General features: G+C 48.5%; 1 protein-coding gene and 1 long non-coding RNA gene across 2 annotated transcripts; both read right to left on the bottom strand.

Annotated features, from left to right (window-relative positions):
* Positions 1 to 7,682: 7,682 nt before the first annotated feature.
* Positions 7,683 to 13,920, bottom strand: ZNF275 (zinc finger protein 275). The gene is made up of 2 exons (XM_024755847.1): positions 13,741 to 13,920; positions 7,683 to 13,433 (listed from the first exon to the last, which is right to left on the bottom strand). The coding sequence occupies exon 2, from the start codon at positions 13,402 to 13,404 to the stop codon at positions 12,277 to 12,279; it is 1,128 nt and encodes a 375-aa protein (XP_024611615.1). The 5' UTR covers positions 13,405 to 13,433; positions 13,741 to 13,920; the 3' UTR covers positions 7,683 to 12,276.
* A 494-nt stretch (positions 13,921 to 14,414) lies between these two features.
* On the bottom strand, positions 14,415 to 24,886 carry LOC112406835 (uncharacterized). The gene is made up of 7 exons (XR_003004629.1): positions 24,763 to 24,886; positions 20,984 to 21,100; positions 19,918 to 19,998; positions 16,289 to 16,380; positions 15,748 to 15,855; positions 14,756 to 14,840; positions 14,415 to 14,448 (listed from the first exon to the last, which is right to left on the bottom strand). It is a non-coding gene; the product is annotated as an uncharacterized LOC112406835 (long non-coding RNA).
* Between the last annotated feature and the right edge of the window lie 603 nt (positions 24,887 to 25,489).

The raw sequence follows: 25,489 nt of genomic DNA, 5'->3' as shown, positions 1-25,489 counted from the left end.
GACTAATGAGAGGGGTACTAGTCCTATCAGATATTAAAACATAATAAAGGTACAGTAATTTTAAAAAAGTATGGTAATGGTGTATGAAGAGAATGACAGAATAGAAAAAAAAAGGAAAGTCTAAAATACACCTGAATAGAAATAAGAATTTAGTATATGATAAAACTGTTATTTCAGTTCAGGGGAAAATGAGTCACTCAATAAATGGTATTGGGACCCCTAAGTGGCCATCTCGGAAAAATATAAAGTTGACTCCCTACCTCATACAGAAAACTAAATTTCAGATGGATCAGATTTAAAGATTAAAAAAGCAAAATGATAAAACTACTAGAAGAAACAATGGTACATTTAAAATATAATGTTGGAGGAGGGAACAACTTTTAAAGTACAGCTTAGACCTCAGAAGCCAAAAAAGAAAAGGGATCCTAATTAAATACATAAAAACAAACAAACAAAAATCTTTAATACAAAAGTTACCGGGCTTCCCTGGTGGCTCAGTGGTTGAGAGTCCGCCTGCCGATGCAGGGGACGTGGGTTCGTGCTCCGGTTCGGGAAGATCCCACATGCCGCGGAGCGGCTGGGCCCGTGAGCCATGGCCGCTGAGCCTGCGCGTCCGGAGCTTGTGCTCCGCAACGGGAGAGGCCACAACAGTGAGAGGCCCACGTACCGAAAAAAAAAAAAAAATTACCATTAGCAAAGTCCAAGGAAAGTGCTAAGTAGGGAAAATTATTTGCAACTCCTTTCAGAGACAAGGGGACTAGCTTTCCCATTATGTAAATAGTACCTACAAAATAGTAAGAAAAATGCCAACAACTCAACTCAATAGAAAAGTGGGCAAAAGCTATGAATACAGCTCACATGAAAGAAATACAAATGACTTCTAAATAAGAGAAATCAAAATTAAAACTACAGTGAACTACCTTTTTCCACTTATCAGTTTGGCAGCAGTAGAAAAGTTTGCCTGGCAAATCATTAGAGCTCATATGAGAACTTTTCACAAGCTCTATCTTCCCAGCAATTAGCAATTAACAAATGTAATATTTTAAAAACTCCTGATCCCAAGAGCAATACAAACTATAAAATTCTTTGGACTAAAAGGTATTAAAATGTGTAAGACAGATGTGAAGGAAAATATAAAATATTTTGTCCTCATAATAGGACATAAAGGCAGGCCTGAATAAATAGTGAGATATACCATGTTTTTGGACAGAAGACTCAACTTTTAAAGATGTTAGTTCCCTTGAAATTAATCTATAACTTCAATGCAACCCCAATAAAAATCCCAAGAGGATTCTAATAGAAACTGATGAGCTGATTCTTAAATTCATTCTGAAGAGAAATGCACAAGATTGGCCTATAAATTTAAAAGAAAGAACTTATTAGATATCAAAACATACTATGATGCTATAGTAATTGAAACAGTATGGTACTGATGCAAGAATCAGCATACTAATTGACGGAACAACAGGAATTCCAGAAACACACCCCAGAAAACTTGGCAGTTTAGTATCCATCCATCCATCCATGCATTGAATCCATTCTTTCATTCAGCTGACAAACAGTGATTGTCTATGATGTGTCAGAGATTCCTGCATGATTAAAAAAATATAAACATAGAAACCAGAACTATAAAAAGTAAAGCTGGGCTTCCCTGGTGGCTCAGTGGTTGAGAGTCCGCCTGCCGATGCATATGCAGGATGTATAACATATAACGATGTATAACAGATGAAGGGCTAATGTCAAGCAGATAAAAAGAACAAGTCAAAAGGAAAAGAGGAGCACTGTACCTTTATTATGACGCTGAAGCGTCAATGTGAATGGCCCATAAGTATTTGAAAAGGTGTTCAACCCGACTCTATTAGTAATCAGGAACATGCTAATGATAACAAGGAGATACCATTTTCCCATCAGTGTTGGCAAGGGTGGGGGGAAGTGGGAACTCGTATATACTCTTGATACAGGCTCTTTTGGAGGGAAGTTTGACAGTATCTATTTTTTAAAATGCCCATATCCTTTGAACCCAGTAAATGCCACTTCTGAGTATCTGTGGAGGAGACTGTTCATTGTCCCCACCTGAGGCTGTCTTTCCTGGGTGCTGGGCAGCTCAGCTAGATGGTTTCCCAGTCTCCTATGGGGTTGGTGTGGTGGTCCCTTCACTTCACTGGTGCCCAAGCGCGGGTGTGCCATTGCAGGAGCTGACCCCGCAGTCAAGGCAATGTCCTTGAGCCGAGCTCCTGGGCATGGTCCCTGGACCACTGCTCAGCCACTAGCTGTCTGTTAGTGGTCGATGACGAGGCTAGTACAGACATCAGGAAGAAGTGTTATGAAGCTTTTATAGCAATTCAACATCGCCATGACGTCTTTATTGCATTTTACCAAAGTCTTGGTCCGCCGTGGATTGTGGGGAGGGCATATAAACTGGTCTGGAGGAGACAGAATAAACAAGATGCAAGGACCTGGGGTCCCTGAGTGACTGTACGGGGCAGAGCTGCCACATCAACCTGGACCGCTCAGCTCAGACTTCCGTGGGCAAGGAATAATCTTCAGTCTTCCGTAAACCACCACGTTATTGGTGGACTCTTCGTTGAAGCCATCTAGTGCCGCCCTACCTGACTCAGCATCCGTCCTGTCCTGTGTGATGGGGCAAGGCTGCCCATGCAGCGTTGTTTCCAAAACCCTGCAAGACACCTGAATGTGCACCAAGGAGCAGAAGCAGGGAACAAACCATGCTATATCTGTGCCGTGGAATACTGAGCTGTAGTTAGAACCTCTATCCCAGGCATGCTTAACTATATGAGGAGAGTAAGCTGTAGAATGATCATATAGTATGAGAAACTCTCCCACGTATATGTATCTATATGCATGTAAATGTGCAGAAAATGTCAGGAAGAATCCTTTGGGGGGGATTAGGAGGGGCCTAGAGAGTGGCTAAAAGGGCCTCTATTTTATCCCTATTTGTTTAATATTTTAAAATGAGCTTATATCCATGTTTTGCTTGTGTAATTAAAATAAATTTAAAAGAATATAAAATACAGAACATTTATACATTTTTAAATAATAATACAATACAAAATAATAATGTCATTCAGTGGTTCGGTGTACCAGCACAGCATTCACTGCACTGAGTGAAAGAACTTTAAGAATGGAATTTAGTACTCAGTTGTTTGATTCCATTTAGGTCATGAATATTTTCAGAAAAAGTCCTACGGGGAATTCTCATTTTGTAAGATTTTCCAGAAGGAAAATCTCCAAAGTTGTATACAACTCTGTCTTTGATAAATCATCTCTGATCCTGAAGTAATAAAGAATTGAAGGTATGAAGAAAAGAATCAAGTTTTAGAGAAAAACGAGGCTCTCAAAACGGGACGGATGGGGGTTGATGTGTGTGGGGGGGGGGATAGTTAAAGGGTATAGCGTTTCTTTTTGAGCCGACAAAATGTACTAAAATTAACTGGTGATGGTTTTGAACGTCATCATATTGTACACTTCAAATGGGTGAATTGTATCATACGTGAGTCGTATCTCAATAAAGCTGTTAAAGAAAATAAACAGAAGGCTAGAAACGAAACAAAACAAAGCAAAACAATTTGGTCTCAACTAAACAAACGTCAAACCAGACTTTACAAAATGCTTAAATTGCTAAAAAGTTTCAAGGAAATCTTGTCACAAGAACTGCTATAGATGCCGACAGCTTTCAGTGACTAAAGACAATGGGTTTTTGAGATTTGACCAAACTGTTAATCCTAGGTTCTGTTGACTTAAAAAATGTGCAACGTGAGAGTTGCGAGTTAAGTTTTATTTGAGGCAAAATGAGGGCTGCAGCCCGGGAGACAGCGTTGCAGATAACTCTGAGAAACTGCTCCAAGGAGGCGAGGGGAGGAGCCAGGATATATAGGAGTTTTGCAATGAAGAGCAGGTAATTGGGAACATCAAAAAATTATTGTTAAATAAAGAAAACCAGATATCTCATGGTAAGGAATTTAGTGCTTTTCTATGTCTGGGAAGATGCAAGAGTCTGGGCTCACTGAAATCATTCCTTTGACATGCACCTCAGCTATCTGGGGCCAGTATCCTATATTTTCACATCCCAAGTTTCCTCAGGGCTCACCGCAGGGAGTGGCTGCAGTCTGATGGCTGCTAGACGGCAGGTATTCTTTTCAGCCCTGAGTTTCCTCAGGGCTCACCAGCTCACTTTGGAGGGCTGCAATCGTTGGTGACTGTGACATCCTTTGTTTCTTGATATGGCAGGAAATATTCCATTTATAACTACTCCATTTATCAGTACAAACTTCCTTGTGGAAAACATACTACTGAAACCTTTCTTCTCAAATCCTCCAAAAGCATGAGGTCATGCCGAGGTAAGTGCACAGCACAGGGACCCAATGAACCAGTCACAGGCAGCTGAGAGCATGGGTCCTGAAAGTCGGAGGGTGAAAGTGTGTAACGAAATTGGAATAACAGTTACATTTGGAGACAATTTCAGAATTATTGAATCTCAGAAGCTCATTCTCTGATGGCGAGATTTGGGACTTGGCCTTGGCCATCTTCCGTGCCAGCTTGGTGCCGTGAGGCTTCTAGAGGTTCAGGGTCAGCAGTCCCCACCCCTAACAATTCAGCACCTCCCATTCAGCTTCCCAGAGCGCAGGCGTCTCCTGGTCTGGGGGGTGGGGCTTCTGAGTCAAGGCTGAGGCTGCATCCATTCCCATCCTCCGGGCACGTGCCACTCACCTGTCATCTCCAACCAGACTTTGAAGTGGCTGTCCTGGAACGAAGTTGAGTCCGGCCGGGCTTCCTGCTCCCTGACGTGCCTGGGGCTCTGGCACCCACCCCGGCTCCCCCCGGGGCCCTCCTTCCCTTCCCGAGGGTTCTGGGCCGCACCTCGCCCCATCTCCCCGTCTGTAAAGGGAGCCATCGGCGCCTGGCTCCGGGGGTGGGTGCGGGCGGAGGAGGCGCCCCGGGGGGTGGGGCGTAGGGGGTCGCCCCGCCCCCCCAGCTCCCCGGGCCCTGTCTGGCGGCCGCCGTCCGCCCGCTGCCCTGCCCCCACCTGCACGTGCCGCAGAATCCTCCGAGCGCACCAGTCCCCCAGCTCCGCGTAGCCGCCCGCCAGCTCGTCGTCGGCCTCCCCGAGCTGCTCCACCAGGCTGAGCAGCATCATGGGCACCGCCATGGACTCCGCGGCCGGGGCCCCAGGGAGCTGGGGCCGGCCCAGCCCAGAGGGGTCCTCCCGCACCCAGTGCACGATCTGATCCATCATCTCCACCGCTTCGCTCTGGGGAGGGATGAGGGGAGGCCCAGGCTGAGGCTGCATCCCATGCCGCCATGGACTCCGAGGCCGGGGCCCCAGACAGGAAGGTCTTCGTGATGTAAAATCAACAGGACCTGGGGATGGAGGGAGGGTGATTCATTTGCTAATATTATGCGCTTGTGTTTGGCTCTGCAGTGTTTTTTTTTTAATTTATTTTTAACCCAAGTGTAAAACTGCACAAATCCTAGGAGCCCAGCTTTGTGAACTTGGGTCCCACTTGTGGTAGCATTTTGGTTATGGGTCTGTCTTGATGTAGTGCTCTGTCCCCGGGGCAGGGGTTACGTCATTCTCTTTTGGACTTGGAAAACAGAAGGTCCCCAATAAATGCTTGTTGAATGATGGTCAGAAAAGGGGTGAGCGGTGAGAGAGTACAGGGTTTTTTCTAAGCTGTCTTGCCTGAAAAAATTTGGGGGCCATATTTTTATCATATATTTTAAAATATTTTAATTAAAGCAGTAATATGTGCTCAGTGGGAAAAAGGTCAAGCAGTTCACCAAAGTATAAGTCAAACTCACAAATGCATGAATCCAAGAGAAGCCCAAGTCCCCTCACCTCCATTAACGGTGGGCAGGGCAGCCTTGCCCACGAGTTTCTCTCTTCTTCTTTCTTTTTTCTCTCATCACCAGTGTGACAGTTTCAGTCCAGTCCTGCTGGACCACCTCAGACTCACATCAACGGTGCACTTCAATGTGAGGCTAGTGGCAGCCCAGCAGTCAGTCCTTTGAATGAAATGCATTTTAGCCCAGTGTTCTGATGATGACCTGGGCCAGCGGGGCTGGCACCCAGCAGATGCTCAGCATCTCTTGGAGATGTGTCCCCCCCCCCCAACTCATACATTGAAATCCTAACCCTCAATGTGATGGGATTAATAGGTGAGGCCTTTAGAGGGCTTTTAGTTCACAAGGATGGAGCCCCATGAATGGAATTAGTGCCCTTATAAAAGAGACCGCAGAAAGCTCCCCCACCCTTTCCACCACAGGAGGACACAGCTAAATGACAGCCATCTATGAATCAGGAAGCAGGTCCTCGCTGGATACTAGCTCTGCCAGCACCACGATCTTGGACTTCCCATTGTCCAGAACTGTGAGCAATAAATGTCTGTTGTTTAAAAGCTACCCAGTTTATGGTATTTTTGTTATAGCAGCCTGAATGGACTGTGGCCCCTCCCAGGTGGTCTGTGAGCTGGGCAGAAGTGGGCTGGGGCAGAGGGCCGTGGGTGGGAGCCTCCTTAGCAATGAGGGAGGCTCAGACGCTGGCCCATGAGGTGGGGGGTCTGGGGACTGTGAACTCTCAGGTAAGCAAAAGACTTCTGGGGGCCCTCAGAGGAGGGTGGTGTTGAGAGAAGCCCTGGAGGTCCACAAGGCCCCAAGAGAAAAGCCCCAGGCTGTCCCCCCTCCCCTGGGCCCATTATTAGCTATTCAAGTGGACCTGTGGCCTTGACTTTTACACAGGGAAGTTTGCCAGAACAGAGCTTGCACGTGTTTTAAGGAAAACTCGGTGAAACTCTTAGTAGCAAGCACATCATGAAACCGGCAAAGCAAACGAATGGTTCTTTCCAAACTGGGCTGCGGGTGGGGCAGGGCGGCATCACGCCACCTGCTTAGAAACTGCATTTGGGTAGAAGAATATTTGACAGCGTGGTGAGGATGGGACCACGGGGGAAAGATGACACAGGCCTTGCCTGGGCGCCTCCAGGGAGACTGGGTTGGTGGGTGGAGTCACGCGCCTTTCCAAGACGTGGCTTCCTCTTGTTGGAGCACATCGTGGCCCAGAAGGGCCCAACCCAAGCACTTCCTGGAGCCCACTTTACACTTGGCCTCCCAGGATGGGGCAGCTGACTCCATGGCCGATCTCTGTTTGTTTGCATTTGGGAGGGTCAGGAAGCCAGCAGCCTGTCCTTGTCACCTGCCTCTTCTGAGGCTATGGACACTAGAGAGAAGGCCAGCCGCTGGCCACCAAGAAGACTGACCTCCCCACTCCCACGCGGCCCAGAGAGGCTGGCCAATTCTCAAGTCCCAGAAGCCACTTCTGTCACCCCATTCCTGATTCCTAGGGGAGAAGCTCAGGGTCAAGCCGGTTTTCTGCTTCCACTTGGAATTCAGACCCAGGAGAGAGCTCCAGCTGGAGTGGAGGGAGGCAACTGGCTGAATGACAGGCCCCTTCTGCCAAGGGAGAGCTTAAACTTCCAGGAAAACCAGCCTTCTCTCTCAGGGCACCTGCTTTCCCCTCTAGGCATCCAACAGGCAGTTGCAGGGGCTGCTGGGGGGGAGGGGGCAAGACAGGGGCGGAACTCCAGAGCGTGGAGAAAAGAGCTTTGACAAAATAAGTCAAGGAAGGCCAATGCCATTGAACATATATTTATTGAAATCTACTCGATGCAAGGCACTGTGCTAGATCTGGAAGGGGAATCAGACATGAAGGGTCACCCCTGTCTTCTAAGAGCTCACAATTTAAAGGGTCGGGGAGGGTGGGGAGGGAGAAGCTCTAGTGCAAAGCTGATTATAGTAAGTGCCATAAAACAGACAAGTTAAGGAGACTGGGGAGGAATGAGAAAATAGTGCCAACAACCAAAATACAAGCTGGGGCAGGACACAGCTGTTCTCAGATCTGCAAGTAATGCTGAAGGCCATTTTTGCTTAAAGAGACCATTTCTACTCTTGAAAATAAACACCCAACTGATGCAATGAGAACTACACAACGTAAGTATACTAGTCATACAGAAGTTAGCAATTCCCCAATCTGACGGGTTTGCTACAAGTAGCGAGACACTTCCAAAATAAAGAACAGGGTGGGCGGTGACTTAAGCTCATTTCCTGGGGCAAACATGGGGTCAGTACAGGAACAGTGCCCAGACAGAAAAGCATTGGTCAAACTCACTGAGACTGGGAGGCATAGATTTGCACCCACCCTAGCAAACAGAATACAGTAGCACATTTAAAACAGGTGTTTACGACAGTCGGGTGGGCCTTGGGCCAGGAACGAGGGCCAGGTAGGACATGAGGAAAGCGAGCCGTGTTATTCTTCTCAGGAAGCAGCCACACGGGACAATGCAATTGCTCTTGACAGACTGCAAAAAGCAGAGACCCACTCAAGCTGGCCTAGGTCAAGGGAGTCTACGGCAGGGACACAAGTGGACCGGTGAGGGCAGTTGCCAGAGATCCCGGAAGGTAACCCAGTCAGGCCTCCCTTGCAGTGCTGGGGTTGAGGCTGCTCTGGGGGTGCCCAGCCGGAGCCCATAGATCTTCAAGCTGGTGCTGCCCATGGGGGCAACTCCTCTAAATCCCAGGTGGCTCCCTCTTTCTTCCAGCACCAGCTAGAAACTTCTCTCTCAGTTTCCTTGTTTGTACTTCCCAGTTGGAGAACCTGAAAGGTCTGGTCCACGTCTCCAGCGCTGTGGACCGGTTGCTGCCTTTGAGTCAGGTGCTCAGTTCTGGTTGAATTAATGTGGCCTAGACGGGGTGGGGGCCACATGGCGCACAATGGGGCTGGAGCCCCAGGCACGTGGAATGCAACCCCACGCGAGAGAGACTGACGCCCACCGTAACCGGGTGGGGCTCAGTCTGGAATGACACAACTAATGGGTATGACACAACTAATCCACACGGTTAATCTTATTTAGCAGCAAAAGTGGTAAACAGTTACCAGCAAGTATTCAAAACTCTAATAAAAGCCATGGAGGGTTTCTTTCAGAATATAAGAAAAGGGCCTATTTCGAAGGAGAGCCAGCATTCTGTATAACCCACCTGCTCTCCATTTGCCTTGCAAAAGGAATACGTGTGATTAGAAAGAAAAATGAAATGAGGTAGATACACAAATGCATAGACAAGCACACACGACAGCAAGTCTGATCACGTTTTGCAGCTGACGTTAGCAGTAGACCTAGAGAGTCCAAGGAAATCCACCCCCCAGGGACCAGAGGCAAACACTTGAACTTGGTGCAACTACAGGACACACATTAAAGCCACAGAGAGAGCACGGACTTCACCTGCAAACAGAGTGACGGAAAAGACGTGTTCACTCTGGCAGACGGCCTGTTCAAGAGGAAATCATAGAACCAAGAATGGAACAAAGGAAAGGAGGGCATGACGGGACGCCAAGATGCCATGCCCTGGCTGGGGACAAGTGCAGCGGTGACGGCGACGCTAAGTTCTGAGTTAATACTGCATCTGGATCCTTCATAAAACCCGGGCAAGACATGGCAAGGTACTTCCAGGTTAAGGTGCCAGACTTGCCCCACCATGGGCGCCAACACGCCTTTTACCAAATAACAGGTGTAGCAAATACGTCATAACAGCTTGAAAAGAGAAAACTCATGAGAGAAGGAAGCAGTAATTTCACACACAGATTCACGACTACTGCAAGAACTGAGGCCCCCAGAGCAAAAAGAATCACTACGCAACAAGTGCCGTCAGCTTCTCTCCAGCCCGGGGGTCAGGATGGAGACGTCACAGAGAGCCACTGGCATGGCCTGGGGGCCATTCCAGAGTACCTTCTGGCTAAGGTCACAAGGGTCACTGTGGGACCCTGCTTCCCAGCCTCTACCCCAGGCACAGCTGCTGGGAAGTCACACTACAGCCCCAGCGAGGCCAGCTTCTACCTGTGGGCTCTGCGGGCCACTGGAGGAGCCGGGTTCCTGGCCAGCCCTTGCTTCTGAAAGTGACAGGCCAGCCCCAGGATGACCAACTTCTACTTTTATGCCACGTGGGCCGTCGTCAGAAGGGCATCGTTGCCCTCCAAACCCTTGTTGTACTGCCCCTCCTGGGCAAGGCTGTTACGAGTCACAGCCCAGGCCTGGTGTGGCCATGAGTGGGGCACGGTTCGTCTCCGAGCCTTTGCTCTGTCGCCCCTCTTAGGTGTGGCTGCAGGAGGTGACGTCAGAACACATGGGTGAATTTCCCCCTAGTTGCGAAAAGCAGAAGCCACTAAACCGACCTCTTCCTAGTTCCAGAACCACTCGCTAGGAGGATGCCATCCACGTGACAGTGTCAGGCGGGTAAGTCTTCTTGTTTTAGATGTCTCTTGGGTGGATCGGCTGCTTAGGCACTGAATCCACGCTCAGCATGGCCAAGGCTCCCAGGAGCTGGAAGGTTGGCCAGCTGCTGCCAAGACCAAGTTCGGACCACCCCGTTGATCTAGGTGAGGCCCAGCCCTGCTGCCGAAGGTCAGGGCTACGCTGAGGAACAGTCAGAGTGTTCTGGCCCATCCGAGATGGAAATTCCTCTCGAGTGCCTGAGTGGCCGGGTTGGATAGTCAAGTACCGCCCACAGACATGCAGAGTCTGCATCTTGGATGAGGAGTGAGCCTGTGTCTCCGGCCCATTTCCATCCAGCCTGCCCACCTGGAGCATCCACCTTTTGGTGGGGCAGGGTTTTCAACTTTTCGTTTGTAATTCAAATTCTAGAAGAAAATGTCATCATCTCTAACTACTGAAGCAATGGAAGTTAAGACTTAACTGACAACAGTGAATGTTTGGATACGTAAAAATCAAAAGCTTGCACAACAAAAATGTAATACAACTGCTACAAAGAGCAAAGCAATAAAACTGGAAAAGAGATCATCACAATCGATACAGAAAGAACTGCTGTATAAAGTCAATATATCCAAAGGTAACTTGGTAACTGGTCAAAGGAGATGAACGTACCCTGCATGCATGGAAACGGAAACAGTATTTTAAGTCATCACGTGAGAGAAAGAAGATGAGACTAGGAGTCAGGAGGCCTGGGTCCATCCTCAGTTTGGGTACTAATGAGTCACAGAACAACAGCGATAGCCACGGTGATGATGGCAGATGACTTCACTGAGTGTGAACCTCCACGCCAGGCACGGCACCGCAGTCGCTGCGATAACCTTAGGAGGTAGTCCTGCGATCATCCCCATTTTACAGAGGTGGAAGCGGAGGATTGGAGAAGTACCATCTAGGCCCCATATGCGAGGCTATCGTTCCCGAAAGGAAGGCGTCACCTTACACGCTAGTCTTCAGCTAGTTTTGGATATGCCTGGGAGTCACCAGATTGAATTGGTTTAAGAAAAAAAGGACACAAAAGAAATTTAACTCAGATTTAGTACTTCTTCTTAAGAGTATGACCTCACAATGGCAAGTCTTCGATGCTTTAAAAAAGCCTTTTAAAGGTCATTAAAAAAAAAGGAAAACCTTAAGTGGTTGCATTGTACAGCTACAGAATAAATTAAAAAACGACAGCAATCATTCTAATGTTACATGAACCTGTACTTATGGCTTGGGAGGCGGTTTCTAGTGAGACCCTTGTGCAGGGATTGTCACAGTGCTATGTGGCACATAGCTCGGATGGATGGAAGTCATTGGATGTGTGCTTTGAAAATGATGACTCCAAAGGGCCTCTGGGGTTGGTGAAGACGGTGAGGTTAGAAATGCATACGAGGAATCAGGATAAAATGATCTCATGGAGTGGAGCTAGGGAGAAAAGGAATCTTTTCTAAATTAATATATTATTCTATATGATATGTGATTTACAATATGCATGTAGAACTAAATTAATAAATTAAATATTATAAGACATTTGATTATTCTATTTACAACCCTAAAAATTTATAAATTCAAGTAGGCCAAAAAAGTTTGGGGCGATCGATCTCGGCTTCCTTGAAGGGGGAGCTTGCAGGAGAGGACCAAGCATCCCGAGCTCCACCCCCACGTCCGGGTTTCTCTTCTCTCGTTCTCCAATTCAAGGCCTGTGCATTTAAATACCTCGAAGGTACTCGATTCCAGCTGAACCAGCCAAAACTCAATCAAAATGGTAGAAGCTACTCTCGATAGGCAAGATGGGAAACACAAACACTTATAAATTGCTGGTGGCGGTATAAATTGGTTTCAACCTTTCTGAAGAGAAAATATATAAGCGCTACAAAACTGTTCATCTCCTTTGACTCTGCCCTCCCCCTCTAGGGCCCCGGGCCCCGAGGGAATCCGCTGCCGGCCACGGGGCCGCGGGCCTCCCCTACTCGCGGTGGGCCGGCTGATGCTCCTGCAGCGCTGACCGCCGCTTGAACACGCGGCCACACTCGCTGCGCTCGCAGCGTCTTGCTCCGCTGTGGGTCCTCCGATGGCGACTCAGGCCGGAGCTCCGGCGGAAGGCCTTCCCGCATTTGTCGCACTCGTAGGGTTTCAGTCCGCTGTGGATGCGCCGGTGTTTGATCAGGTCGGAGGGCCCCCGGAAGGCCTTGCCGCAGTCGCCACACGCGTAGGGCCGCTCCCCGGTGTGGATGCGCTGGTGCTCCAGGAGGCTGGAGCTCTGCCGGAAGGCCTTCCCGCACTGGCTGCACTCGTACGGCTTCTCGCCCGTGTGGATCCGCCGATGCTTGGTGAGCTCTGAGCTCCTCCGGAAGAGCTTGCCGCAGTGGGGGCAGCCGTAGGGCTTGGCCCCGCTGTGGATGCGCTGGTGCTCTGCCAGGCCGTTGACCCCTCGGAAGGACTTGCCGCAGTCGTCGCAGTCGAAGGGCAGGTGGCCGGTGTGCATCCGCTGGTGCTTGAGAAACTCCTGGCGATCCAGGAAATCCCTGCTGCACGTCTTGCAGGCAAAGGGTTTCTCCGAAGTGTGCAGCTTCTGATGGCGAAAGAGGTGGGTGTTGACTTTGAAGGAGCGGCCGCATTCCTCGCAATCAAAGGGCTTCTCGCGGCTGTGGACGCGCAGATGCTGACTGAGGCCCGCGTTCTTCTTGAACCTTTTCCCGCATTCTTCACACTCGAAGGGCTTCGCCTCCCTCTCCATTGGCTCCCTCTGCTCCACGGCCTCGTCAAGGGCCCGGCTGGGGCCCGGCCGGGGCTCTGCCGCCACGTGGCTCTTCCGGTGCTCGTTGAACTCAGACACCCCGCGAAAAGCCTGCCCGCAATCGCCGCACGCCCAGCCCTTTTCCTCACTGTGAATTCGCTGGTGCTGCACGAGGAGGACCTTAAGCCGAAAGGCATCCCCACACTCTTTACATGCAAAATGATGTTCTACAGGTAGATTCTGGGGGCTCCCTCCCCTCCCCTCAGAGTCCCCGTTCTGTTTGACCTCAGGGCTGTGCTCGCTGGCCGTCGGGGAGCTCGTGGACGCCATCTCCTGTGACCGGGCGACTTCACCCATCCTCGGCGGCTGGGTCACCCAGATGCTTTCTGAAATGAAAACCACAAGACACTGCACTCTGCCGAGGCGGAAGGAAGGAGGTTACTCTCCTTTGTCAACAATCACTTTCCTCCTGAGACAGCTGCCGAGCATCGGGCCTGGGGGCCACTGGGGCAGGATGGTGGCTCCCCACCCAGCTGGAAACAAGCGCGGGAGATGGAAGGGGCATAAGGGCCCGATTGCTGGATGCTCCCTGTCAAGGTGATTGAGGGGCAGGCACGCCACTCCCACCCCAAGGGCTCACCTGGGTCTCCCCAGTGATGCCCTGACATTTCTTCAGGTTTCTTTTCTACTCACCTGAATGCTCAGCTCGGTCCACGCGAGGGGATGGGTCTGACTTGCACCAGGTGAGAGACCAAGTCGGGATTCAAAACAGGAACTCCTGCTTGCGGAAAAGGAAACAAGCTATGGCAGCATCCAGAGATGACATCAGGATCGAGTAGGAATGGCTCAGGGCCTCTGAAGGGGAGAGCCTTTCAATCCCCAAAGGCTGGGTTGGCTGTTCCCTTAGGCAAGTCATTCCTCCATTTAAAACGCCTTTCCCAACAGTCGGCTCCTTCCAGGGGCTGTGGATGAAGCAAGCTCCGGGCCCATCTGGGTACCAGTTTGTCTTCCTGAGGAGCTGATCCTCCCTTTCCCCCGTCCGCCCTCCTCAAGGTCTGCACATTGAACTTGGGGTTCTTCCACAACTGTCAAAGCTGACCCCTGGCAGTCTCTCCTCCGAAGAAGCCTCCCCACCTCCCCACGTGCAGCCCCTGATGGCGCAAAGGAGCTTGCTACGTCAACCTCTCTCAACGGTAAACTACGGTCAAGTTGCCATGAAATTTATATAACTTGTGGGTTAAAAAAGTATTTAATTAGGTGGCATAGGAAGGGAGGGAGGGAGGGAGATGCAAGAGGGAAGAGATATGGGAACATACGTATATGTATAGTTGATTCACTTTGTTATAAAGCAGAAACTAACACACCATCCCATCCTCGGCGGCTGGGTCACCCAGATGCTTTCTGAAATGAAAACCACAAGACACTGCACTCTGCCGAGGCGGAAGGAAGGAGGTTACTCTCCTTTGTCAACAATCACTTTCCTCCTGAGACAGCTGCCGAGCATCGGGCCTGGGGGCCACTGGGGCAGGATGGTGGCTCCCCACCCAGCTGGAAACAAGCGCGGGAGATGGAAGGGGCATAAGGGCCCGATTGCTGGATGCTCCCTGTCAAGGTGATTGAGGGGCAGGCACGCCACTCCCACCCCAAGGGCTCACCTGGGTCTCCCCAGTGATGCCCTGACATTTCTTCAGGTTTCTTTTCTACTCACCTGAATGCTCAGCTCGGTCCACGCGAGGGGATGGGTCTGACTTGCACCAGGTGAGAGACCAAGTCGGGATTCAAAACAGGAACTCCTGCTTGCGGAAAAGGAAACAAGCTATGGCAGCATCCAGAGATGACATCAGGATCGAGTAGGAATGGCTCAGGGCCTCTGAAGGGGAGAGCCTTTCAATCCCCAAAGGCTGGGTTGGCTGTTCCCTTAGGCAAGTCATTCCTCCATTTAAAACGCCTTTCCCAACAGTCGGCTCCTTCCAGGGGCTGTGGATGAAGCAAGCTCCGGGCCCATCTGGGTACCAGTTTGTCTTCCTGAGGAGCTGATCCTCCCTTTCCCCCGTCCGCCCTCCTCAAGGTCTGCACATTGAACTTGGGGTTCTTCCACAACTGTCAAAGCTGACCCCTGGCAGTCTCTCCTCCGAAGAAGCCTCCCCACCTCCCCACGTGCAGCCCCTGATGGCGCAAAGGAGCTTGCTACGTCAACCTCTCTCAACGGTAAACTACGGTCAAGTTGCCATGAAATTTATATAACTTGTGGGTTAAAAAAGTATTTAATTAGGTGGCATAGGAAGGGAGGGAGGGAGGGAGATGCAAGAGGGAAGAGATATGGGAACATACGTATATGTATAGTTGATTCACTTTGTTATAAAGCAGAAACTAACACACCATTGTAAAGCAATTATACTCCAATAAAGATGTAAAAAAAAGTATTTAATGATAGTGGCTAGTTTGTTCTAAGTTCTTTCCCAATGAAAGACTGAGGGGGCTTCTTTCCATGCCATTAGGAGTTGGGAGGGACACCTGCTACTTTGAGATGTCGGGTGTAGCAGACCCTCTGTATTTCCTCACAGCCCATTCCCAGGGAGCATAAGCCCCTGGAAGGTGAGCTTGTGTAATGCTATGCCAGGTGCCCCTTATCCTACTCCCAGCTTCGTAGGACCATGAAGCTGGTGGCAAAGCTTGTGGAAGGGCTGGGGGCATCCTTACCCACAGAGGTCACATTCCTTCAATATGCCGGTGTCCTCTGCTCAGGATCTAGCCTCAGCCACTCCCTTTGAGGAGGTACTGTGCCACGTCACCAAATGTCACCGGATCCTGAAAGAATTCCCAGGGATAATCTGTCCTTCCATCCACTCTAGAATGAGGCAAGGGCAGTGCCACTAACCCCAGGGACGAGAGGTGAGAGTCTGAAGTGAGCGTGCATTGCTAACATGGAAATATAACTACAAGCCTCAAGAAGTGCTACAAAGAGAACCTGACCACGTACCAAGAGACCTGGGCCGTGGCCCTGGCTCCCACTGTCCTCCCAAGGGACTTCAGTTCAATCACTTTCCTGGATTGAAACGCAGCTCCCCCATCAGTACGATGGGAATTACAAGCCCAGCAGGCAACCATTCCTTGGCAGACTCCGGGGAGAGAAGCAGAGAGAGGGAGGGAAGGCAGCAGCTGGGGCAAGAGGCAGAGTCCAAGGCCAGAATCAGGGAGCAGTGACAGATTCCCAAGCCAGACTGAAGGAAGCACAGCTCACCTGGGCCTCCAGCACCCCAAGGGGGCCTGCCAGGACTTGCTTTCCCAGGAAGCCATCTTGTGGAAGGGCAAGACCCTGTGGGGCAGGCAGAGCTAAGGAAAGTGAAAAGAGCCGTGAGTGACAGCAGCCCTGCCTCTGGGTCCCGTGGGATGAGACTGGTGATTTCTCAATTTTCTTGAGCCTTCTCTTGCACAGAGGCTGAATGACAAGCCAGAGCACGGATATACCTAACAAAATGCATCCCAAACAGTGGGGAAAGTGGGCTGGCAGAGAACTGATACAGGCAGGCCAGAGGGAACCCGCACAAGACAAATGAATGTTAGCCCAGGCACAGGCAGGAGAAGACAGACTCAGACCAAGAGCCAGTGGCAGGGAGACTGGCTCTCAGAGACAGGTCGGCCACAGGCCTCCTAGCAGTAGGCCTTGTAGAGTTCAATGCTCACACCGCACAGGAAGGAAGCATCCCCAAAAGAACATCAGAAGAAATAACTAGGAAGTGAGAGATCCTTCTCAACTTTGTAGGGGCGACAAAAAACCAGACCGGGCTACTGGAGGGAAGAGACATAACAGAGCAGGAGTCAGGGCTTCCTGGCTAGCAGTAAGGCCCTCTAAAGGCCACACTCCACCCCACCGAAACAGTTCACCAGGTGACAGCTTGCAGACAAGAATGTTTCTGTGATATATTTGACAAAATGAAAAGTTGAACAAAATACCTGGAAAAAGACACCTCCAAAAAAAACAAAAGATCTTCAAAGACTAAGTTGCTAAATAAAGGATCTGAACCACATGTGTAAGTTGCCTTTGTCTTTTGGATCCCACCACAGGTGTGCATGCATCGCAGGCCTCCCACTTCAGTGAGTTCACAGAAACAGGCACACAGTTTCTATTCTGATGTCAGGTCAATTCGGTTCACAGTTATATGAAAAGGAAGCATTTTTACACTAGCTCAAGGAGTGCAGAACCCAGATACTCCAGAAATACTTTTACATAAAATTAGATGTTATATTAAAAGGGTTGGACAGAGACTTCCATTTCTGGCCATGATGGAGTAACAAGGAACAGATTTAATGTCGTGCCATAAATAAGTAGAAAACTGGACAAAATAGATGCGAAACAACAGTGTTTAGATATTGGACAGCAGGCAGCACAGGACCATGATCCTTGAGAGAAGAGAGACAAATGAGGTGAGCTTTATCAGTAGCCCAGACCTCTTCCTGGAGGCAATTTCCAGATTGAGAGTATAGGGAAGGGGACCCCAAGCAGAGCTTGGTGGCTTTATTATCAACACAGACCAGCGTTCAGGGAAGCTGAGGCAGAACAGAGTTCCAGAAAGGAGGGAGCTATACAGAAAAAAAGAGCTCCAAAAAATCTGTACAAGGCTCCCCTTTAGTCTTTCTTAACTACTAAGCCATGCATGCATAGAGTGAAACTCCCAAAGACTAGGAAAAGAATGACCAGGAAGCTGTAAGTTCAACAATTCCTAGGACACACAAAGGTAGGGAGATGTTCAGGGTCTAACCAACCAGAGCAGGGAGTCCTCAGTGATCACGTGGGGTAGTCAGTAGAGAATCAGAGGGGCCATACCTTAGTAGTAGGACTGATCTATTCCCTGGAGCCACAGCTACCCTGGATCTGCTCTAGAAAAACTTGAAAGTAGGCCTTGAAGGGATGAAACTATTCCACAAATAACTACCTCCCAAAACAAAGTCCAACAATTTTCACAATGAAACAACAAAATCCAGACACTCAACAACATAATCTCTACAATGTTCAACATCCAATAAAAAATTAAGTAAATGTCAAGAAGCAGGAAAATGTGACTCATGGAAAGGAAAATAATGTCAATAGAAACACTCAGAAATGATCACTGACGGAACTCACAGGCAAGGATAACAGCTAGTTTAACAATGTATAAGTATTTAAAGAAAAACAGGAACATAATGAAAGAAATGGATGATATAAACAAGAACCAAATGGGACTTACTGAGGTAAAAACTGTAATATTTAAAATGAAAATTTCATTGGATGTGATTAACAGCAGATTAGACACAGCCCTCTCCTCCCTAAAAAATTAGAAAATTTGAAGACACAGCAATAGAAATTATCCCAAATTTAGATCAGAAAGAAAAACATATTTAAAAAACAGAGTCTCAGTGACTTGAGGATAACAGAAAGTGGTCTAACGCATATGTAACTGGAATCTGAGAAGATGAGGAAAAGGAGGAGGGGGATAAAAGTATTATTGAAGAAATAATGGTTAAAATGTATTGTTTTCTAAATTTGATGAAACCTAGATCCAAGAAGCCCAATTACCCCCTAGCAAGTCTAAACAAACAAACAAAAAACAAAACGAAAAAAAAAACCCAACAACCCCACACATGTACACTAAGACACATCATAATCATATTGCTGAAAACTAGTGATAAAGAGAAAATCTTAAAGCAGCCAGAGGGAAAAAAAGATGTTGTATACAGAGGAGCAAAGATAAGAATAGCTGCTAACTTCTTATGAGAAAATGTGCAAGCCAGAAAACAACTGAATGACATTTTTAAAATGCTTAAAGGAAAAAAAAAAACATGTCAACCGAGACTTCTATATTCAGGGAAAGTATCCTTCAAAAATAAAGGCAAAATAAAAACTTTTTTAGACAGAGAAAAGCTGAAAGAATCTGTTACCAGCAGACCTGTACTACAAGATATATTAAAGAAAGTTCTTCAGGTGAAGGGAAATGATACCAGATGGAAACTTGGATCACAAAGGAATGAAGAATATCAAGAATGTAAATATGTGCAGAAATATAAACACTTTTACCTCCTCTCATTTTTAAATCTTTAAGAGATAACTGAACATTTAAAGCAAAAATAATAAGGTAGTGCAGGGTTTATAACATATATAGAAATAAAATGTACAACTGTGTGCTTTACAAAGCCCTCCAAGACTCTGATGCATGCCAGTAGTGGAGATAAAATACAGTTCTAAAAAATAATCCAAAAGAAGAAAGGTAAAAAACACAAAGGAAAAAGAACATATGGGGCAAATGGAAATAAATACCAAGAGGCAAATTTAAACACAACCATATGGATAGTTAAATTAAATATAAATGGACTAAACACACCAGTTAATAGGAAGAGATCATCAGATTGTATTTTTTTTTAAAAAAATGAGATTCAACTATATGCTGTCAACAAGAAACTTTAAATATAAAGAGTTTAAATGTAAAGACAGAGATAGGTTAAAAGTAAAAGGATGGAAAACAATATACTATAACCAACAGGAAGAGTCTCAATAACCCCAACGTCATAAAAACATGAGGGAGACCTTTCTGAAGAATCCTACAACTCAGAGCAGGAAGAAAACTGGAAAGCTTAAGTATAAAATCAATTGGTGGTAAGAGACAAGAAAAAAAACAGAAAACATTTAAAAAGTAAATGAAAATGAAAAAAAAATCAACAGGTGGCCAATGCAGAATGACACACAGCAGATTACAAAAATTTGAATCCTCCTTCAAAGAAGATTATAGACAGACAGTAACTGTTTATTAAAAAAATCCAAAGAGGGTAGGAGAAGGGAAGAGAACGGTATATATTTATGCTTTAGGAGAAAAAAGGAATAAACTGAGAGTGACTCACAGTGAATGCGCACATCGAGACTGCAGTGTGCACCACCCTGGGGTAGAGTCCAGGTCTAGAAAGGTCTTCTGCTTTCTGTTTCTGTAACGAATTTTTAGTAACCAAACTGCATTTCTTTGGTAATCAGAAAGGAACAACAATTTTAAAAGATTTCAGTTGACTCTGGATAAGAAAGACGCTCAGCATGCGAGAGGACAGGGCTAATGCCAAGGAGGCAACAGGGAACTGCCCCTGAAGCTGGGCAACATCCCGAGGTGCCCACACAGGTAAGGCAGGCACAGAGGACCGGGGCTGGCAGGAATATGTGGGCAGTCCTAGAAAGCTTAGAGGCAGGTCCATGAGGTTGTCACTTCCTGGGATCATCCCCCCAGGCTATCAGAACCATGACAGGTGTGAGCAGAAGGCCTTCTTTAGCCCCAGTGTCCACGGAAACTCTATTTCCATCTTTAAGTAGCTGGCAGCACAGGTGCTCCCCAGTGTGTGAGGGAAGCCCCAGGTGCCCAGCAGCCAAGCCCTCTGTATCCCACTGTCACCTAGGCAGGGCACCCTCGGAGCAGTTGGATTCTTCCTGTTATACATTTGACGTCTGGTTTGACTTTGGCTTCCAATACAAAATGAAATGGTCATAGATTACTTATACAATTCATTCTAAAAAATTCGCTTCCAATTGACATTGAGGTTTTGTTGCCGAGTAGAATGGAGAGTAGGACATCTCACCTTCACCTCCTGAGGAAGATGGTCCGTTACAAGCCTCATCTCACCACCCTCAGGCCAGAGACCTAAGGCCTTAACCCCCTCCAAGTCCCTGGCTGAGCCCACCAGACCCATATCCTGCACCCCATGTCTCAATCATTCCTTCCAGACCCTCGGCCTTCATCCAGTCAGAGACATGCCAAGGCAATACCCCTGAGGGCCTCTGAACCTGCCTCAGGTGGCTCCTGCAAAGAATTCGGGCCTCATTCAAGTGTCACCTCCTCCAAATGACTTCGCTCTCCAGCCCCATCACGGTTTACTTATAACACTTTTCACTACCTAAAATGTATCCTCCGAAATTGCTTGTTTTTACCTGATTCTCCCCGGGGGAAATGTCACCTGTGACAGGACAGGGCGCTTCTCTTTCTTGGTCACCCCCGAACCCCCAGCATCTGCAGCAGCTCCTAACACTCAGCGGGCGTGTGAGAACCTGTGGGGGGAGGGGTGTGTCAAATGCATCGAACTTCCATTAACGGAGCACCTACTATGCGTCTGGCGCTGTGCTTCTCCCTTCACATAATGTAACTATGGCCACCTATAGTCATTCCCGCCTCCATTTGACAGAGAAGGAAGACACGCATCTGAGAGGTGAACTAACTTGCCTAAGGTCCAGCTCCCAAGATTTGAGACATTTCAAACCACACCAGAAAAGAGAGAAGTAATATGCCACCAGGTAATATCTAACACCAGGCCTTATCCAAAGGCCAGGCAGCCACTGAGTGTCCTTGAAGCCTAATGGTGCGTACGGGTTTAGGGGACTGGCTTTAAATCCTCCCATGAACATGCCATCACAGACCCTCCCTGCGCAATAGTTACACATGTCATTCTCTCTCTCACCCACAGTCTTTCCAAGCCACCCATGTTTAATTGAGCAGGTCCTCCCAAAGTGTTCCCATTTAATCGAGCGGATCCCACCAAAGTGTTTTCACTTAATTGGCATGATTAACTGTCGAAGTCCTGGAGCCGCAACCCCCAAGTGAGTTGTTAATTATCCTTTAATTCCTGTGTAGCAACAGGACTGGCCCTTCCTGTACCAGGCTCGCCCAGGGGACTTAACCCAAGTGCACTTCAGATCACTACCCACAGTGACAGAACCCATGGACACACAGAGAACATTTCGAAGGTGCTCATAAAAACGGGAGGGAAAAAGTGAGCCCTGCTTTCACAAAAGGAAGCTAAACTCTGCACAATGAACAAGGTATATCGGGTAAAAGCTTTATGAGACGCAAAGGAAGATCATTAAAAAAGATAATACACATTAATCCCACTGCAGTTAAAAGTAAAATCATCATCAATCCTGAAAACAATCTGATAATTCAGAAGCCGGATTGCCCAACTGCTCCACTTGAAAATGGTGGAACTAATCTGGAAAAGAAACTGCACTGTGACAAAAGTGACACATACAGGTGTCTACTGCCTTCCAAAAGTGGACCTTGGGAGATCAAGGTCAAAGCAATTCCAGGCACAATATGAAAACCACTGTAGTGCACCCGATGGATACAGAGGGTGATCCTGACCTTGCATGTGAGGTACTTTCGCTCACCACGGAGAAGCATGCCCCGAATCTTGTAAGTGCACTTCTTCACCCAACCGGTAGAAAGACTATGGGAAAACCAATCTCTGCCTCTGAATATAAATATTATCTTCCTTCTTTAAGTGGGATCTGAAGTATATAGTCTAACGACTATATGCTCCCAGAGAGTGAAGGCCCTATCAAAGTTGACTGCGGATTCCACTCTGGACCTAGCCAAGTGCCACAGACACTGCAGCTGCTTCACAGACACGTTTCTGAAAAATCATGCTTCCTAAAACGTGAGAGTTCATGTGAGTGAACAAATGTTCCTGAAATGTGCTTTAGATGGCAATGTAAATTTTAACCAACTTATTTAAATCCAATTTTCCATATTGAATCAGAAACATTGAGAACAAAACCAATCATTTCACTTTGACTTGAAAGAACAGAAGTTAACAGCTGAACCCAGTGGAGACAAAAGCCAACAGTCGTCACAAAAAAATAGTGAATAATTAGGTGTATTCTGGTCACCTTTGAGCTCGGGACCCCTCCTTAGGATGTCTCGCTACTAGGAAAGTTCACTTCTGAGCCTAAAAGATCAGTGTTAGACTAATTCCATGGCACAAGTAGCCAAACAACCTCCTCAGCAGGTGCCATCCTTCCCTGGGCAGCGGGGGCAGGGGAGAGGGAGCAAGGCCACCCAAACTAGATCAATCTGGCAGCTTCCAGAAACTTCAAAGGGGTGCCAGAAACACGTGGACTCCCTGGAGCATCTAGATAAGGACCTGAAACGGAATGTCCTCAGGCCCCAGAAGACAACAGGTCTCTCATGGTGTTCATTTCAGTTCTGGGCCAGAGCAAAAATGCCCTGGAGGGAATCTTTATAGGTCACACGAGAGACTGCACTCTCGATCATCTAATTCAGATGGGTGCCTTCAGCTCCCTCTCCCACCCCTAACCCTAACCCTAAATCATCCTATTAATTACCTAGATTCAAAATTCTCCTTACTGGATATCTGTTCTCTCTTGAGTTGTGTTGTTTGGATCGAGAGAACTATCTCTGGGCAAAGACGGTTCAACGACACTGGCGTATATAAAAATATAAGTGCTTCCAGAGTCGAAAACAATACTTCTCACCATCTTGCGTCCCCGTGGGGTCTTCTAACAGCGTGGCCAGCTTTAAGGCCAGCAGACATGGTCTATAAACATCCAGACTTGCCCCAAAGAGAGATGCAGGGATGGCATCATGTCTCAGAACAATTCTGAGCGATTAGTCAGGCAGGTAAGATCCCACCTGTTGGACTGAAATAATTTGGGGGGACAGAAGCAGACTTGGGTACTCCTTCCGGGAACATGTCCTTTTGGGTCATGAGTGCTCACCCAAAGGACAGGCTGTGAGACTGAACACACTGCTGAGACCCCGATCCACCTGAGTCAGGCAAGCCTGGGATCCTAAGCCAAGCCCCTGGGCTGGAGCTGGGCTTAGCCTTCAGCAGCTCTCAACCCGTCCCGCCAGGATGTGGCTGCAAAGGCCCCATTTGGGCCCACCCTGTGCTGTGCAAATGCACTGCTACTAGAAGTGAATCCTAAAGGGCCAAAAGAGAGGGTGTTTCACCAGGAAAGCCTGTTTCTCTTGGGATGTTTGTGTCTGTGTGTGCCTTTTTCTGTGTGCGTGGGTGGGAGGCATCTGTCTCCGTCTTCCCCGTTTTCCTGTCTCTCTGCCTGGGCACCTGTCTCTCTCTGTTTAGGTTTCCATTTTCTTTGCCTTCTATAAAAAGCCAGAAGGTAGACCAGAAGGGGATTTTGTAGTGTTTGTTGTACTTAATTGAGGGAAGGTTTATGTTCCCATTTCCCCAAGAAGACGCATGCTCTCTTACTGAAAATCAAAGTAAATTTTAAGCATAGCTTCGTTTAAGTCACACTGCCCAGGATATGAACGATTCTAAACGGGGGTGGGGGAATGCTGTGCAAATCCCAAGGGGCCCTGGGCAGTTGGGGAGCCCAGGCAGGTTAGGGCCAGGGTTGGATGGGTGGGTTAGAACCCTGGCCTGGGGTTTCCTAAGAACTCAAGGGACAGAGTAGCTGGTGTAGGTGGGGATGAGAAATCTGCATTTTCAACCAGCACTCAGGAAACTGGGATGCTGATCTGTGCCTGGTTAGCACTGGGCCCGTCTAGAATCGGGAGGTTTCCTCACCTCCAGGGCTCATCAGACAGGACTCTGGCCCATGAGCCTCCTGAATGGGATCCCACTCTCTGTGCTGACTGTCAGATTTCTGGGAAGAGAATTCACAGTTTCTAGTTATTTTCTAAGGGGTCTCCTCACCCAAAGAAGGCTGAAAATCACTGTTCGATAGGATTCTAAATGTAGATCCTAAGACATTTGGGGGGAATGGATTGGACTGTGTCAGGCACTGTGCAAGCTGCTTCTACTTAAAGGCCCAGGGCAGGAGGGAGGATGGGGGATGGGGTGAGGCAGCATTAGCACCCAGAGGGGGTGCTGTTCTAGCAATCCCATCTGAAATCCTTTGGTAAAAGAAAAATGTCGGGTCTGAGGTTGAAGAGGAAATATTTCACTGACCAAGGAGACTGAAGGGGGCTGGTGGCCCCCAGCTGGGCCAACGTCGTCTGGAGGGTGTCAGTTGGAACAGGGTGGGACCTCCGGGAAGAGGGCCAGGATTCTGGCGGGGTTGGTGTTTGAAAGGGACCATGGGCTTCGGGCAGCAGGCGACTGTGGGGGGGAGGATGGAAAAAGACATGTAATTAATCACCCAAATATAGACTAGGGGAGGCAGCAAAGGAGTTTAAGGGGGGGGCACTGGAGCGGGTGATGGTGGCCCCAGAAGGGCGACAGAAAAAGCACCGTTCAGATCGAGGGCCTTGAGCTCGTTTTCACCCAGCAAGGGCTGCCCCTCCCCCTCCTTCACAGCATTTGGGCTCTAGGCTGCCCCCCCATCCTCCCCGACAAGCTGACGCTCGACCCCCATCCAAAAGGAAAGGAGAGACTCCTCCAGCAGGAAGTCCCCAGTACACCTACCCCGCGTCTCCGACTGCTGTTCAGCCCCTCCCCCAGACTGGGGAAAAGCCCTTTAACACCCCCCAACGCCCCCTCCCACTTGGCCTCCTCTGCACTTGGGGTGGGGGCCCCCTCTTCCCATAGCGACCGGTTCCCATCCCTTAGCGTCACCCCAAAAGCAGCGTAGGCCTCAGCACGTCCAGCGATTCCCGCCCCTAACCGTCGCCCCCTGTCCGCCGCGGGAAGGCCTTCGGCCTCTTCGTACCCGCCATCCCGGACCCATCTCCCGCTC

This window comes from Neophocaena asiaeorientalis, unplaced genomic scaffold (assembly GCF_003031525.2).
Source record: "Neophocaena asiaeorientalis asiaeorientalis breed wild unplaced genomic scaffold, Neophocaena_asiaeorientalis_V1.1 scaffold1004, whole genome shotgun sequence".
Classification (NCBI taxonomy): domain Eukaryota; kingdom Metazoa; phylum Chordata; class Mammalia; order Artiodactyla; family Phocoenidae; genus Neophocaena; species Neophocaena asiaeorientalis.
The sequence above is the reverse complement of the archived record's forward strand: the minus strand, read 5'-3'. Positions and strand labels throughout refer to the sequence as shown.

Bases quoted from the DNA above. Each gene is read 5' to 3' on its own strand.
- ZNF275 (XM_024755847.1), bottom strand. From the start codon at position 13,404: ATGGGTGAAGTCGCCCGGTCACAGGAGATGGCGTCCACGAGCTCCCCG.